The sequence below is a fragment of the Lontra canadensis genome, unplaced genomic scaffold (assembly GCF_010015895.1).
Source record: "Lontra canadensis isolate GAN:19392208 unplaced genomic scaffold, GSC_riverotter_1.0 scaffold11, whole genome shotgun sequence".
Lineage (NCBI taxonomy): Eukaryota > Metazoa > Chordata > Mammalia > Carnivora > Mustelidae > Lontra > Lontra canadensis.
The window spans coordinates 5,819,529-5,837,494 of record NW_022631005.1 but is presented as its reverse complement, the minus strand read 5'-3'; the positions used below and the strand labels follow the sequence as shown (position 1 = coordinate 5,837,494).

Genomic DNA, 17,966 nt, shown 5'->3' with positions numbered 1-17,966 from the left:
GTTCCATAAGTTAATACCAGATTCCTGAGTGAGTCACAATTTACATTATCTTTTGCTTAAATATCATCTTATCGAAGTAGAGCATTGTGTGTTTTGAGATCAATGATTTAAAATCCAGTTTTACATATTTAAGCTCATTATATGCTCTCATTAGTAAGTACTTCAAGGAAAAAAAACTACACATTTAACAAGATTTCAAATGTTTTCACTTCAACAATTCCTTTATTTGTACTGGTCCTTAGTAGTCAATCTTCATATCCGCATTTTTGTTTCATCAACAATCATCTCAGACACACCTTCTAACAAGATTGACTTAAAATATTACGACAGGAAACTATGCCTTCAGGAGCATGTTTATTGTGTTTGAGATGATACATCAGGTGCTCTCTGAGCTACAAAGGGTAAAAGGAAATCCTCTCATTACAAACTGACAAAGGTAAAAGGTAAAACATTTTTCACAACAGCATGAACCACATACTCAGAAATAGATCTGGGTTTAATACAAATGACATAATTCCTAGTCATCTACGGCTACTTTTATAACTTCATACAGATAATGAATTAGGCTAAAATGCACTATAATATTTGGTAGACTTCAGGACCAGTATCCTTAGTACATCACAAAATACATTTTGATATCCCAAAGAAGCAAGACTTGCAAGTAGGCGTTTTAAACATAACTAATCTACAGCTACAAAGTTCTACTCTTGATAGCATTTACCTTTTTGGGGAGTCTCCCAGTCTCCAAAGGATAAAAGCAGAGAGTAGAATCAGTATAACATATACACAGAAGTCCGTATTGTAAAGGCTATAAAGATTTGCAGCACAGTGGGAAGGGGCCCTCTGCTCCTTCACACCGCATACAAATTCTGTGAATTATGTGGCGTATCTCTTGGTCCACTGTCTGGCTATCCTGTCATGTTCTGCTCTGTTGGTCAAATACTGAGTGGCTATGCTTCCAACCAGAGGATCCGCTGGAAAAATAGAACAGTAAGAGATATTACACAGTGTCTTATTACAGTTTTAATACTCTATTAAATTTCAGCAGCACCTTTTTATATAATGGCTAAATTTTCAAGATTAAAATGCTTTAAATAACATAAGCATCTGTATATTTTAATATTCAAATTAGAAAAGCCCTTTTAACTAAAAAATACATGCTGACTTAAACTTGATTTTTTTAATACTACTACTCTGCATTTTATTCAGCAATGGAAGTGTGGTTGGTGATTATATTTCTACCTTCTTCTGGATGTTTAAAAATGTGATTTTTAAATAAAAATGCTAATCTTACAATATAGTTTACAGCATTTCTATCTAGATATTATGCACATTCACAAGCATTTAAAATATTATTAAGCATATGTACTTTCCTTCAGTGCCTTGCTCTTTCCCTATCAGTTCACTTAGAGCTGCCTCACCCTTTTTAATTCTATTGGGCATAGGTAAAACTGCTGGGCTTACAATAAAAGTAAAAGCCTTTGGTGATTAGTTCAATATGTAAAAAAAGTAATTCAACTTTTTAAAAAATGACCACTTAGTAAGATAACATATGTAAAATCCCAGGCTTTCAAGTCAACTATACATGTTAATATGTGGTAATTAAGCATTTCTTGAAAATGTTAGAACTATGTTATTAATGACTTTATCTGAGTTAATACAATCATAATCTAGTCCAACACATCAACTATAACTTTAATATCCACTATTACTACTTATAAAACCTAACTATAAGAGAGAAGGGAGAACAAGAAGCCATACATTAATTACTAAGTAAGCAGTTGCTTTAGAGCACACGACAGCATGAAGGAGCTAGAAAAGGAGGCACTGGTGCCAGTCACAGCTTTCTTCCTATCAAACAGGTTTGTACCACTACATAATTTAGAAAAAAGTCCATCAACGACAGAAAGAAAGTAATTATAGGTAGCATGCCATTAATAAACTAAACAAAGTTACTCTGAGACTTTTGGTCTATTCTAAATGAAATGGCTTTGATAATTTTCTTGCAAAATGATTTATGCTTATCTTTCCACCAACAGCATTTACTTCCTCAAATCCATAGTTAAGGCAAGAACACAATGGTTTCTGTAGCCCCACTGCGTGTGTTAATAAAGGTTTGCTTACCAGGGTTGCAATCTGTCAAAAGAGAACAAATCGACAGCAAAACCTTTGAAATAGTCAAAGCAGGACTCCAGTTGTCTTTAAGGATGTCCAGACAGATGACTCCCTGACTGTTGATGTTGCAGTGATAGATTCTGGTGCGGAAAGTAACCTAAGGGCAATTCCATTAAAAACAAAGAAAAGGAATGCTTTATTACCAACTAAAACTCTCATCAGCAAAAGTAAAGTACAATACATCATAGACACTAAATAGAAAATAATTTACTGAAGAGCTAATAAATATCAGATTTAACTAATATCAAAAGTAAATGATTTTAGGGGCGCCTGGGTGGCTCAGTGGTTAAGCAACTGCCTTTTAGCTCAGGTCATGATCCTGGAGTCCCCAGATCGAGTCAGGCATCGGGCTCCCTGCTCGGCAGGGAGACTGCTTCTCCTGCTGACCTCTCTCTCCTCTCATGCTCTCTCTCTCTCACTCTCAAAGAAATAAATAAAAATCTTAAAAAAAAAAAAAAAAGTAAATGATTTTATTTGGGACACCTGGGTTAAGCATCCAACTCAATCTCAGCTCACGTCTTAATCTCAGGGTAGTGAGTTCAAGCCCCACACTGAGCGTGGAGCCTAGTTTAAAAAGAAAAAAAATAAAAATAAAAAAGGAAATGGTTTTATTCAGTTCAGTTGAGATTTTTTTACCCAGCGGGTTAGGTACTATATCAGTTTTACACCAAAGTAAGCGCTGATTTGGTTGGTTTACTGTAATCAAATGACACAAAATAATTTTGTGTATGTATGACCATATATATATAGACCATATACACATGCACACATGTGCACGCACAGCTCTGTTTTAGCATCAAAGGTAAGAAGGAACTTAGGAAGAATTTATTTTACCATAAAACAAAAGTTACATTAGTTTCTTAGTAGAAAAGATCAGTATCAACTCAGCTAATGTCCTGTCATGTATCAGAAAATACTGGACAAAGATTTAGAGGAAGGTTGATGAAATCACCAGTCTATTTTTTAGCCTTTTGTTTCTGCAACTGGTTCAGTGCCTTGTTAGACTAAGACAGTAAAATGAAATAAAAGCAAGGTTGTTAGGTAATGAATAAAGGAAACTATTTATCTCTTAGATATATGAAAAAAGGGGGTAAATCGTAGGAACAAATACTGGCAAGTTTCAAAACAGTCACAAGGGGCACCTGGGTGGCTCAGTGGGTTAAATAAAGCCTCTGCCTTCAGCTCATCAGCTCAGATCATGGTCCCGGGGTCATGGGATTGGGCCCCGCATCAGGCTCTCTGCTAGGCGGGGAGCCTGCTTCCTCCTCTCTATCTGCCTGCCTGTGATCTCTGTCAGATAAATAAATAAAACCTTAAAAAAAAAAAACAAACAGTCACAAATACTAATGGGTTGACTAATTCTTAATTTAGAGTAGCTGAGAAAAAAGAAAAAAACAGCTCCCGATCTCTTGGAACTACCAGTGTACTATATGATCTCTCTGGTAGAGTCTAGAAAGAAAATATTAAAAGCCCTTTAAAGGGCAACTGGGTGGCTCAGTTGGTGAGGTAACTGCCTTCGGCTCAGGTCATGATCCCGGAGTCCTTGAACTGAGTCCCGCATCAGCCTCCCAGCTCCACGGGGAGTCTGCTTCTCCCTCTGACTGTCTCCCCTCTCATGCTCTATCTCACTCTCAAATAAATAAATAAAATCTTTAAAAAAATAAATAAAAAATAAAAGCCCTCAAAAGTATATTTCTGATAAGGATGTATAATTAAAAACAAGAAAGAAACCAGTGGTCTAGCAAGGAAGAAAAAGGGAAGAATCTGTACCTCCAGAACCTCTGTGTAACAGAGTGGACATGTTACCTTTATAGCTCTTAAAATACGGCTTGTTGAAGTGAGACCGGCTAAAAATATACAATACATACCAACATTTCAAAGACACAGTACCAAAAAGAGAATGAAACCCTGACATTAATAATATGCTTTCATTGATTTTATGTTCAAAAGACAATATTTTGGATATAATGGATGTTATTAAAATTAATTTCACTGTCTTTTTCTACACTTTATAATGTAGCTCATAGAAAATTTAAAATTACACATGTAGCTTGCATCAGATTTCTGTCAGATGCTTCTGCTCTAGAATATGGGAATAATACATGTTTAGATTACCAAGAGCTGACTACTTAACAGACATGCGTGATTTATAAACACAATTAATAATATGAGTCCTTTTGGGGCACCTGGGTGGCTCAGCAGGTTAAGCGTGTGTCTTTGGCTCCGGTCATGATCCCAGGGTTCTGGGATCAAGTACTGAGTTGGGCTCCCTGCTCAGTAGGGAGTGGCTTCTCTCTCTCCCCCTGCTCGCTCGTGGCACGTGCGTGTGTGCAAACTTTCTCTCTCAAATAAATAAATTTCAGAAAATCTTTAAAAAATACTTCGAATCCATTCAACTATTAATAGTTGATGAACAGAAGAGAATTAAATTTTTATTATTCCTCAAGAAGTTCAACACTTTACCTGAACTTCAAGAATAAGCAGAATTGTATAGAAATAATTGCATCTAACACCAAAAATAACAGCAGTATTCTTTCTTTCTCACTTGTTCAACCACAGATCTGGATAGTGCTTCATAATACTGTGTCAGATATCTTAGGCAAGAGGAATGATTCACCATGGAAGGATTAGAAAATTAAAATACTGAGACTTCAGCAAAAAAATTAAATGCTAAATTAAAACATAACCACTATATTAACCAGAACAACTAATAAATCATACACAGAATCACGGTTTGAAAGGTTTTTGTTAGTCATTTTCTATTTTACATTAAAAGAGGCCAAGAAAAATAGGAAAGTCCTTTTCTTTAACAAATATTCCCTCATAAAAATAATTTGGTAAAAAATAAATCTTGCAAACTTTTTTCTAATTTTGCTACCACATTAAAACCAATTTCAAGAAAAATGAGGCATCTAGAAATAAGTTATCACTATTTATCAAAGACAGCTATGATTTTGTTTTCTGTAATACCGGAAACTTAACCAATGAATACAAATTGAGCAGTTAGTGATACACCAGCACTTAACACGTGTCATTCTGAATGTTAATACAATTTGTAGTATTATTCACATGAAGGCTTTGTTCCTTTATTTGAACTAGCAAGATATACTCTACATACGTGAGCTCATTCAATAAGACAATCATTTAAAAATCTTAAATTCTAATGGGATCACATAGTATAATACTCAAAAAATACTGATAACTAGTTCACAGCAAAATACCTCTAGGTGATAGGGAACCTTGGTGTCTGTACTTTGAGGTAAATACCACTAGGTGGAACTGTTATCTTATTAGATAATGGGAGAAATAATCCCAGGTCTAAAAACAAACAAAAAAACAAACAAAAAAACCTTAATTTTTACTCTCCAGGCACCCCAACCCAAGCATGCAAGTGAGCACAGGCATTAAATTGCCACGCAGGCATTAAATTGCTACATGTATTTTAAATAGTGTAGGGAACATAAGGAACTATGTTGAAAAGAAAAACATTTCATCATAGTTCAAGGCTTGATAACAACATACTTTTCCCCTGACATATCAGAAGTCTCTGTAACTAGACCATAATTATGTTCAGGCTTAACACTGGCAGTTTTTACCTGTTGGCTTGACCACTTTATAATGAGAAGTGAGAGGAGGAAACCATCCAGGTAATTGTTACGTTTAAGACTTGAAAAATAATTGCCAGTCATTACAAGGTACAACTCAACCCTTCTGTTATCCATCTAGTTCATATTGTGAGCCAGCTGAGACATAAGCCACCCAGCCACCCTTACTCCCATTACTACATCTTATCTACAGAGGTCACAGAGTAAGCTGATTAAATAATAGTAGTTTCCCTCTTCTTTGCTGTTTTTCTAGTTTTTGCTTATCTGTAAAGATAAGGTATTGAGCATAAAAATTCAAGTTATTTAATTCTTATTTCTGCAAGTTGTCCAACAGGTTTACTTTTTTTTTTTAACCCCAATATCTTTCTCAAGGAAAGTCCATAGGATATTTTCCCTTACAACATAAATCTAAAATGTATGCTGGTATGCAAAGTGGCATACTTTTATTTACAATTAACAAACCCTCTTCCTGCTGATTATAAAGTTATTTGTATAAGGCAGTAATCAATTTCTTTCAGTTTTAAAATTCTTGGTTACATGAGAGCTTCTGTATCAATTCATGAAAAATAATGAAATAAAAATGATTACATCAATACACATTTAACCTCTAGAATTTTGGAAAAGGATAAATATTAAAGAATGGACTTCTAAGGTTCTTACCTTTGGTGGCTTAAATGGATAATCAGATGAAAAAGTGATATCCAGAAAAAACACACCACCTTCATATACAGAACCTGGTGGACCAAGTATAGTTGATCTCCATTCATAAATGTTATCTCCTTTAGGCCCAGCACTATTTAAAAGAAATTAAAAATCAATGTGTATATCTGTAAGTAATGAACGTTAACATCTAAAACCAATTAAGTATTAAGAGTAAATTAGCAATCTAGAACAATGAGATAAATATAATTCCCAGTGTGTGCATACATATATGTATAAAATTATTTGCAAATATTTCAAATTTACAGAAAAACTGCAAGAACAAAGAACACAAGTATAATCTTACTCAGACTATTCCTGTTAGCATTTGGACCCATCAACTCTTTCATCTTCTCCCTCCCTCCCCCGCTTTCTCTCTATGTACGTGTATATGTACACATACACACACACACGGACACCCACAGTGCTTTTTTTGAGCCATGTGAGAATAAGCTGAATGAATACATCTGGCCCCCTCCCCATAAATACTTAAGTGTGCACATTTCCTAAATTAACCTCCAATATAATCACAATACAGCTACAACTTCAGTAATATATCAATAAAACACTTTAACCTATAATCTGCAAAATAATGTCTTTTAAAAAATTTAATTTTCCTTCAGATACAGAATCTACTCTTGTGATCATCTTGTGATCACCTATGTTCTACGTCTTTTGTTTCCTTTAATATGGCACTTTTCCACCTTTGACTTTTATAACAAACATTAACATTTTGGAAGAATACAGTCATCTTCCTCCCTATCACCTCCTTCTTCTTTTAATAGAATGCTCATCTTTTTGGAATTATCTGGTTTCCTCATAATTAGATGCAGACAGTGAATTCCCGGCCAAACAGTACATAAGTGATGTGTTCTCAAGCTACCATGGTATTCATTTACCTATCTCTAATTGGTGATGTTAATTTTTATCACCTAGATCAAGTGCTGTCTGATTTTCCTACTGCTTACTATTTTTCCCCGCAACCAATAAATAACATTTGGATAGACACTTTAAGACCATGCAAACACTCTGCTCTTCATCAAAATTTCTCCCCTAGATTTAACATCCAAGCTATAAAATATAAACTATATATAGTCACAGTATATAAACTATACTGTGATGGTGATAAAATCATGGTTTTTCCAATTTCAGTATTTCTTCTACATTTACCAGCTAGCCCTTGATCCCTCTCATTTCCCATTTGTATGAATCTGTGTATTACTGGTGTGGTTTTCATGGATTTTTTTCCCTGATGATTTATATAATTCATTACTACCTTTAACTGTTTTTGATGACAAATTTGGCCAGTGAGAGCCCCTTCCCAATCGCCCCTCTATTCCTGGGACAGGCTGCTGTGATGTTAGGAGTACTTCCTTACTTTCTGCCATAACTAGATGTCCCAGAATTCCAGCCTTGGAATCAGCCATTTCCTCAGGGAGCCCTGGTTCCTTTTAGTCTCACATTTAGGGAATGTTAGAAACCAAAGTCTGAATGCTAGATGCTATTAAGTCCCAGGTACATTACATTGTGCTTAACAATACATCATTTCACTTACAAAATTCGAAACAAGAGAATTAATTCAAATACAATCTAGCCTCACAATTATTTGCTGGTAAGGCACATCCATTACTCCTTAAATTCTCTTCCAATTTTCCCTCAGACTTCCTTTCTTCCCTAATCTTTGCCATCATGAATTATCTTGACTTTCTGAACTAACTAAATATACAGCATTTCTTCTTTAAAAGTAACCACCAGTTTAGAAATTCACCTGCATGTTTAATTTAAAATAAGGGTAAACCAGCATTGATAAATCACCCACATTAATCACAACAGAACTTTGAAGTATAGTTACAATAATTTGACTGTATCTTATTAATTCTGTAAAATAAACTGTGAATTGTAAACATGATGGTAAGTGATGCTATCAATAATCAAATGTGTGCTCTGAAAAAATAGTTCATACAGAGATGGTGTAGAAAACTTGATGGTATACTCAAAATGTTTACAGCATGTTTTAAAGACCTATCTTTAAGGTACTTAAATAAAAGCCTTACTATTTTGGCCTATTTAGGGAAAAACATTTTTCAAAATAAATACTGTTTTATATGTTTCAAGTATACACAGAAACAAACTAATTACAATAATGGCTCACTGTTCTGTCATCATTTGAGAATCAGGTATATTCCCTAAGTGAATTTTTACTGTAACTAAAAACATCAAACTGAGTCCTAATTTTGTAAACAAACAAAAAAGGTTTAACCCGATTCAAAAGCATTTTCCTTTCCAAGTTAATTTTTCCCTTGGTGACTTAAGGTAATCATTATATGATTAAATTATAGTGTCAAAGACATCTATGGTGTGGCTGTCTTACTAAAATGATTCTAAACTACATGTGCCACACAGTGGTGGTGGTAGTAGTAACAACAGTAGTTAAGGTTTAGCCCATCCTTATTACATGCCAGGCATTGTTCAAAGCATCATAGTGTATAACTCATTTAATTCTCCTTAAAAATCCATGAAGTAGGTACTGTTAGTACATTCCTATTTTTAGATGAGGAAACAAAGGTTCAGAGAGTTAAATAATTTTCCATGTGTCCCATGGCCAGAAAATGACTCAGACAGAACTTAGACAAAGTCTGTGAACTAGTCTGCATTGTCCTCAATCGTTCACTATATTTCCTCTTATTAATTTCAGTGCTACTACACCTAATTTAATCTCCAAATTCTGCTGATACTTACTTGTGTAAGAATCCAAGGGGCGCTGTTATCCAAACAAAACAAAACAAAAACCCCAAAACAAACTTCCTCAGTGATATTAGTTCTCAGTAGAACTATGCTATGCTTCAGGGGATATATTCAAGTTAAGTTGGGGATTACTACATTTTAATGAATCACAGAATTTCAGACTGAAAAGAATCTGGTAGAAGCCACCCCTGCCCCTGCCCCTTATACTTGAAAAAGCCAAGGCAGAGAAAGCAAATGATGAATCTTAAATCCCCTCTGCCAGTTGGCAGAACTGGGATTCCTAAACCAAATTCGTACCGGTTCTTAAGTTTGCTTTCTTCTCACTTAATGCTGTTTTGCCATAGGACAAAGGATATGTTTATTATAGCAGAATATTAAATGTGACTTTCCTTCTTGTCTTAGGGGAGACTGAGCAAGGCAGAAGCTTGTAGCAGTATGATTCTTTTACTATTCCAAGAATCTAAGCCTAGGGTGAGTGACAGCTAAAATCCAGCCCTTGTTTTAGCTGCTTTGTTTAGAATAAGGATCCCTTTTTCTTCTCACAAGGGTGCCATCTGCAAATCAAAACATTCTTGGTGGTGCGGGTGGGGGGGGTGAGATGTTGGATGCAAAAGTTGACTCCATTCAAATTCAAGCAAAGGATTTTACAGGCTAGCATCTGATCTGCCACTGAGGTTTCACAGCTGAGTAGAAAATGACTGATCAATGCTAACAATCTCAAGACAGGTACTATCCATACCTTCTCACTAGTTCACCTTCTTTCTTTTTTACGCAAGCAGTTCCACATGCCATCCTAGATCATTTGTTTTTCCCTCTCTGGTGAATCATGTTCAGAAGAATATCACAATACTATTTTCCCAACCTTTTTTAAAAAAACAAACTTCTATTACTCTATGCCTTCCAGGTCCCATCTCAATATCTCTTAGCAGGCTTTTACTCCTCTTCACTACACTGAAACAGCATTCATCAAAGGTCACCAATGACCTCACAGGAGACCCAGTGCTTATTTCTCAATCTTCATCTTCTTTGGCCCAACATTAGACACAGTTGATCACTTCTTCCTCCTTGATATAACTTGTCTGTTTTGTTCCTAAAAAAACATACTTGCTGGTTTTCCTCCTAACTTTTCTGGTCCTTCCTTCTCAACCACTAAGTACAGCTCCTTAACTCCCTAACCTAACAATACAGCCAGTCCTCGAGAACTCAGTGCTTGGACCTCTTCTCTGTTGTACTCACAACCCTTTTTTTGCTGACCTCATGCCGTTTTATGGCTTCCAACAGCACCAGTAGGCTCTCAATTCCCAAATCTCTATCTCCAGACCAGATTTTTTTATCCTGAGTTCCAGAGCTATACATCTAAATGCCTACTAAACAGTTTTTATTTTGAAATCTAATATTTCAAAACCTATTTATTTTGAAAAGTGCCTCATTTTTAACATGTCCCAAACTAAGTTCCTGGACTCCTCATACAATCTTCCCTGTTTCAGTTAATGCCAACAACATTCTTCTAGTTCCTCAGAACAAAAACAAAGACCTCACCTTTGATAACACTCTTTCCCACATCCAGTATCTTGACAAATTCTGTTGATTTTATCTCCAAAACAAACTCAAAATTCTGCTTCTCCCACTCCTACCATCTCGACCTTGATTCAAAACACTAGAATCCTCTCCTGGTTAGTTACAATAGCTCTCTGCTTCCACTTTTGGCCCTATTTCCACAGTGGTAGTCTATTTGCAAACGACAATTAGGCAAAGCAATAGTTAGTAAATCAGATCATGTAAGTCTGGTCAAAACTTTCCAAAGACTTATTACCCTATTCTGTGTTCAAGTCAAAGACTTATGAGACTCACAAGGCAATGTTGAGACCCAACAATCTGTTGCCACCACCATTACCAATATCCTTCTTATCTGTTCCTCTCTTCCTTGTTCAACTGGCTGTAGCAACCTGTTTCTCCAACACACAGCATACACTTCCACTGCAGGGCTTCTGCAGGGATGTAGCTCTGCCTGGAATGTTTTTCTTCGTGATGGCAACATGGCTTGGGTTCATCACCTTCTGCAGGTCTTGACAAAAAAGTCACCTTTTCAGTGAGGCCTTTCTTGGACACTCTATCTAAAAATGTCACACATGAGCTCCACACATTTTATGTATTCCTTTCAATGTTTTTCTCCATATTACTTATCACTCTCTAACATATTATATAGTTCACCCATTTATCTTACTTATCATCTGTCTGTCTCACTAGAATGTAAGCTTCAAGAGGTTATAAGATAGAGACTGGGCTCTACAACTTACAGTGGATTGTGCTTTTTATGCCCTGAAAGTTAAAAGTATTTGAGTAACCCAAAGTGACAGAAGAGCTGCAGGACCTGCCCGAGAAGAAAGGGAGATGCCATAGAGGCACTTTAATAGCAGGGGAAAGGAAAGGAAGGGAGGGGGATGGAAGGGGAAGGGAACGTTTTCTTATATTACCTTCATAAAGAGTTCATTTACTTAATTTACTTCATCAATACAGCAAAAGTAAAATTTATTCCAGTTCTAAGTCAAGTTATGGGAAAACAGAGACAAAATTAACAGGAGCTTTGTTTACTGAAACCTCAATGTGCACAAATGTCAAAAAAAAAAATCAATTATTAAGTTCCATAATTGAGGACGCAATTTTTGGTTTAAATGCTATTAAGAAAATGACAAGTAGCTTTATTCTATTGTTTTTTGCCCTACAAACATTCATCCCTTCTTTTAAATACCATGTTTCCCATAAGCTATTATTGTATGTTCTATACAAAACAACAGAAGTAAAAAGCAGGTAAAAAGCTTAGATAGCAACAAACTTAACCTAAAAATTTTTTGATACTAGTTGCTCTTATTGTTAACCAGTGACATAACTTTAAACATTAGCAGCATGTGGACTCATATCTTAGCAAAATCCATTTTCTCATTGCTTGAATATTAATTCAACAATTACGATCACTTCAAGGATCATTAACACTATCCTTTTCCAGCACTGGAGTGATTCTCAATACAAGGTTTCAAGTGTTCAATTTAATAATTGATTCATTCTATAAATAAGCATTTGTTTAAACAATGCTTTTACATACAACTTTTTAGTCCCCCACCAAGATAAATGCAAAGATTTATACTAAAATTCTATGTTTTTTTATCCCTGTGGAAAAAAGTTTTATCTTAAAATGAGCTAAACTAAGTTCAAAGAGAAAAGGACATAACAACAACTTAAGTCAAGACTTGACATAACTGTGAAAATTGTGGTATAATGCTGTGTTCCATTTTAAATCATTACAGTGTTAAAATGAATATTCCTATGTATATTGCATATGTGTGAATATATACAATGTAGGATGCATTTGAAATTAAAAAAAAAAAAAACTAACACAAAGTTCTTATTGAAGCATGGGTTACATAATGGAAGAGCCTGAATTAAGATGCCGTATTGATTTAACTTCAATAGGACTTATCCACCCCTCCCTGAGTTTTAACATACTATGTAGTAATACAAAACCTATTAAAAATACCAATAAAACAAAAAAAGAGAACTAAATACAGGCAGAGATACTTTATCTATGTTTATGGGTAAGATAACTCAAGTGTCAACATGTCAGTTCCTCCCAACTTCATGTATAGGTTCAGTACAAACCTAGTCAAAATCCCACCAAGTTAGTTTGTGGCTAGCAGCAAACTGATTACGAAGTTTATATGGAGAGGCAAAAGAATAGCTGACACAATATTGAAGGAGAATCAAGCCAGACACTACCCAACAACTCTAAGACTTAGTATAAAAGCAACAGTAATCAAGTCAGTGTGGTATTGACAAAAGAACAGAAAAACAGATCAATGGAACAGAATAGAAAGCCCAGAAATAGACCCACATAGATAAAGTCAAGTGACCTTTGACAAAGGAGCAAAGGAAAGAGAATGGAGCAAAAATAAAGATAATCTCAAAAAATGATGCTGAAACAACCGGACATCCTCATGTAAAAAAATAAAAGTTAGAGACCTTTTATCTTCCACAAATATTAACTCAAAATGGATCACGGAACTACTATAAAATGCAAAACTTTAAGAACTCCTAGAAGAGAACATAGGAAAAAACCTATATGAGTTTGGGTATGGCAGTAAATTTTTAGCTAAAACAGCAAAGACACAGTCCATTAAAAAAAAAATTGATAAGCTGGACTACATTAAAATTAAAATCTTCTGCTCTGTAAAAGACAATGTCAAGAGAATGAAAGAGAAGTCACTGTAACTATCCCAGCTTCACAGATCAGAAAACCAAAGCTCATTGCAGCTAAGCAGCTTCCCCTAAAGTCTTCTGGCTAGTAGGAGGAAGGCAGATGATTATATCCAGAGAGGGATGGAAGGATGAATGTTTTAGGGCAAAAAACAACAGAATAAAGCTACTTCTCAACTTCTCAACAGTGATTCTATCCAGAAAGAATATAAGCCTAACCACATCTATGTATTTCCTTCCAGACTTCAGGCAATTTGTTTTAGGTAAACAAGTGCTATTCCTAAGTGCTTTGGAAACAGTCATAGTTCTTTAGTTTGAATGTAGTTAGAAGTTCACGATTTATTAGGGTGAGATACAAGACAATGGGAAAGGGGAGATGGTTTAGGAAACAATACAAGGAAATAATTCTACTAACTAAAGAGAGACCAACCTATCTGCTACCAGATCACAATTATTTTATCTTCCTATTCCCCTCCCCCAGAATGACTTCTTTCCAGTAAATATAAGACCTGTGAAGTCTGATGGAAAATGATGGTATTTATTGCTTATTAATCCATACTGTACCTTGTGCACCATATGAATTCACTCTGAATCTGAAAAATGCATTTGAGCTTTTATGATATGCAAAGTACAGCACTTTGCATACTTTCCTCAGTAGATTCAATGGAAAAAATAGAAATAAATTCATTCATTCACTAAAGATTTAACTGTCTGCTCTTTTGTGCTGGGTTCCTATGCTGGAAACTAAAGATATAATGGCCATTGCCTTCAGGGAGATTACCATCTAGTGGGGGATATAAATATTATTCAAATATAAGTGTACACACAAAAAAAGCAAAATAGAAAATTTGCTACAAAGGAGCAAATACCTTGCTCAGTGCCAGAGGAAGTGACCTAGTTAGGTAGATCAGGGAAGTTTCACAAAGGAAGCAATGCTTGAGATGATATTTGAAACACCCAACGGAGTTAACTAGGAGAAGGTAAAAGGGAAGAGCTGGGGATGACTAAACAGCATATGCAAATGCCTTGAGGCAGTAAGGAGCAAGGTGGTGTAGCAGGGACTAGAAATAAAGCCAATGTGGCAGGAACAAAGAGAACAAAGGGAGAGTGCACTAGGAGATAATGAAAGAGGGAGGTAGTAATGGATGTCCACGCAGGACTTTGTCAGGCTATATTAAAAATATTTGGCTTCATCCTAAAAGCAACAGAAAGTCAGTAAACAATTTAAGCATGGGGGGGGTGTCATACAATATTTACATTTTGAAAGCTTCCTCAGGTTGCTGTGTGGAGAATGGTCTGGAAGAGGACCAGAGGGGCTATGGGTGGACTACTGTGGCAATCCAGGGGAAGATGGTAGGCTAGACTAAGACAGTATTAGAGGCAAACAGAAGAGGATGGATTTGAGAGGGATACAGGAGATAAAAATCAACCAAAGTTATGTTTTTGCAACATGGAACATGAGAAGGGGCTATCAAGAATAGCTCATAGTTTTCTGGAATATACAACTGAGATGGATATAGATGGCATTTACTAAGATAGTGACACTGAAAAAGGAGCTGATTTTGGACATTTGGGGATTATGAGGTCTCAGAGATATACAAGAAATAGATATGTCAAGGAGATGCATATTGACAACTCAGTAATTGGGGCCTGGGCTGTACATATATATTTGTGAAACCTCGCTACTTAGTTGCGGATGAAGTACTGGAGGTGGGATGAACCAGACTGAGATAAGGGACACCTGGGATGAGAGAATCATATAGAAGCCATGAAAGGGCAGACCTGTGAAAAGTGTTTAAGAGAAAGATGAAGAAAGTAAATGGAATCAAAGCAGAGGAGAGATTAACTACATGAAGAGATATAAGAAGAAGCTGGGTTTGAAAGGGATGTTAGAAAAAGTAGAGAAGACTTCACCTGGTAAAGATACAGAGATCGTACCAACTCACAATGAGGAAAATTAAAAAGTAATCTAGAAAGATATTTAAGACATATTATTAAGTTTTTAAAAAAGGAAGTGTAAAGCAGTGGATATCAATGTTTCTATTACAGTATAAACTACAAAAGCTATCTGCATGTGTATTCTGGCCATAAGAATGGACTCTCTGGAAAGATAAACAAGAAAATCCTAATAGTGGTTTCCTCTAAGAAGGATCTGATACTCTGGGATAGAAAGGAACCCACTTTTCACTGAATTATTTCAACCCACTTTTCTGAATTATTTACTTGTCCAAAAAAGGTTTTTTTTTTTTTGTTTTAGCTTCTTTTTTTTAAAAAAATAAAGGGGAAAAATTCCCAGTGAGTTTTATATCACTGAAGCACTAATAAGATTACAGAAGAAAATCTAAACCATAAAGGATTTTAAATATGCAGAGCGAATTTATATGACATATTTTGTTATCCTCAATTCTAGAACTGGAGAATTCTGGCGCCAGAGACTCCTTAATTCTGAAATAACATAGATTTAAGAAGAGCTTTTAGATATGCTGGCTAGAGCTACTTACACTTTCTTTGGTACCTTCACCCCATTCTTTATACTGTAAAATTAAGGGCTCATCCAAAATTTAAGCCATTTTGCCAATATGCTGTAAATCTGTATCACAAATCAAGTACATTTGACAGTGTCACCTCATTTTTAATTTCCACCTTATACAAGACAGACTATGACTGGGTAAAATACAACTAACAGGCTGATATATGTGCCTAGACTCTAGTTTATCATGCAGTTTAAACTAAGCACAGACTCTTAAGAGTACCTGTTTGTTCACTAGCTTTTCTATACGTTCTGGTTTGACAGTTGATATGAGGGTCAAATACGCAAATGCATACTTCTACCAGTAAATGTTTGTATTGTAAGCTCAATTCTGTTCAAACCTTAATAATGTCCACACAGAATCCCTGACCTGAAAAGGACTTTCAAAATTTAATAACTCTATTTCCTGTTTATGTTCTGCTTTACAGATCTTTTTCCTCAGTGGAAATATAATTATAAAGCTTAATAATATAGGTAGGTAGTGCATACAGACATAAAATAGTGAGGTATTCCCAAAACTCAGTGTTAATGATTCCTTCTTGTAACATTTACTGAGTACCCACTATGTGTTGGGCACTGTTAGGTACTGAAAATAGGAGTGATGAACAGAACAGATATGAGAATATGCAAATAGCGAACAAACACCACAAAATCATTAATATGTGGATAAATGCAAAGTCACTTACATAAGCAGAATATCTACCAAAAAGAGTACAGGAAAACAGTACTTAAAGGTATTGATTCTTTGGTTTTTTGGTCCTAACTCGTCAAAGGCACAGGGGCTATACTCCCATCAGTTAACACTGGTTCACTTAAGTAGTAAGGGGAAAGGGGAGGGAAGGAACACTGTGGAGAAATCTTCCAGGTGATTTGAATAAACAGCCCCCTTAAGAACTACGAAGTTCACTGATGGCATTACTACATCTAAAATCATAAATCAAAACCCTGGCCGCCCAAGGAGCTTTTAAATTACTGATTCCTAGGTCCTACACCTAGGAGATTCTGATTTACTCAGAACAGGTGTGATCCAAGCTTAGCAAAGTTTAAAAACTCTCAGGTGCAGTTGAGATTCAAAACAACTGCGGGAAAGAAGAGATCTGACATGCAAGAAGGGTGGGGAATGACAGAATGGAATATAAGAAAATATTCCAGTTCTCATATATGGCATAACTACCTGGGCTCTGTAACTGTTATTCCTACTGGGTAGACAGATGTTAAGAGACTATAGTAACTTTTTGCCAAAACTCATTATGGTCTTTGGACTACAGTGAATTTACTAAGGTAATGCTGCTGCTCTGCTGGGCTCAGCCAGGTGCATGCCAGCCTTCCTGGACAACTTCCCTATCATCATCTCAAAAAGTTGCAATGATAAAACCAGCAGAATACAACAACTTTTTTCAAAACATTGGTCATGAGGAAAGGTCTCAAAAGTACTCTTACTCACATAATGCGCAAGTAGTTGTGCCTATAACATTTGTCATTACAAAGTAAAATGCTGTTACCACAGTTTAAGATCCTTGCTCTTTCTGCTCTATGCTTTCTTGCCTTTTCCCTCCCTTTCTGCTACAAAGCAGAAAGAATTAAAAGCGTAAACACGAAGCAGAGCTATCAAAAACAGGTAAAATCTTACTTTAAAATCCTACTTAAGGGGCACCTGGGTGGCTCAGTGTGTTAAGCCTCTGCCTTCGGCTCAGGTCATGATCTCAGGGTCCTGGGATCGAGCCCCGCATCGGGTTCTCTGCTCGGCAGTGAGCCTGCTTCCCCCTCTCTGCCTGCCTCTCTGTCTACTTGTGCTCTCTCTCTCTCTCTCTCTGTCAAATAAATAAATAAATAAAATCTTTAAAAAAAAAAATAAATAAAAAAAAATAAAATCCTACTTAAACATTTATTAAATCCTCTCACTTTATAGTCGACATTTAGAAAATGTTACATAATGGGAAAATATATTAATTATACATAGTATA

The 17,966-nt window shown here is 35.7% G+C and overlaps 1 protein-coding gene across 3 annotated transcripts in view; it reads right to left on the bottom strand.

Annotated features, from left to right (window-relative positions):
* Positions 1 to 202: 202 nt before the first annotated feature.
* UBE2E3 (ubiquitin conjugating enzyme E2 E3) overlaps positions 203 to 17,966 on the bottom strand; it is an 87,206-nt gene continuing 69,442 nt past the window's right edge. For all 3 annotated transcript variants that reach the window (XM_032856048.1, XM_032856050.1, XM_032856049.1), the window contains exons 4-6: positions 6,441 to 6,573; positions 2,125 to 2,272; positions 203 to 974 (exon numbers count right to left, since the gene is read on the bottom strand). In XM_032856048.1, the coding sequence (XP_032711939.1) occupies positions 877 to 974; positions 2,125 to 2,272; positions 6,441 to 6,573 (379 nt within the window). In that variant the 3' untranslated portion in view covers positions 203 to 876. The remainder of the gene's footprint in view (positions 975 to 2,124; positions 2,273 to 6,440; positions 6,574 to 17,966) is intronic.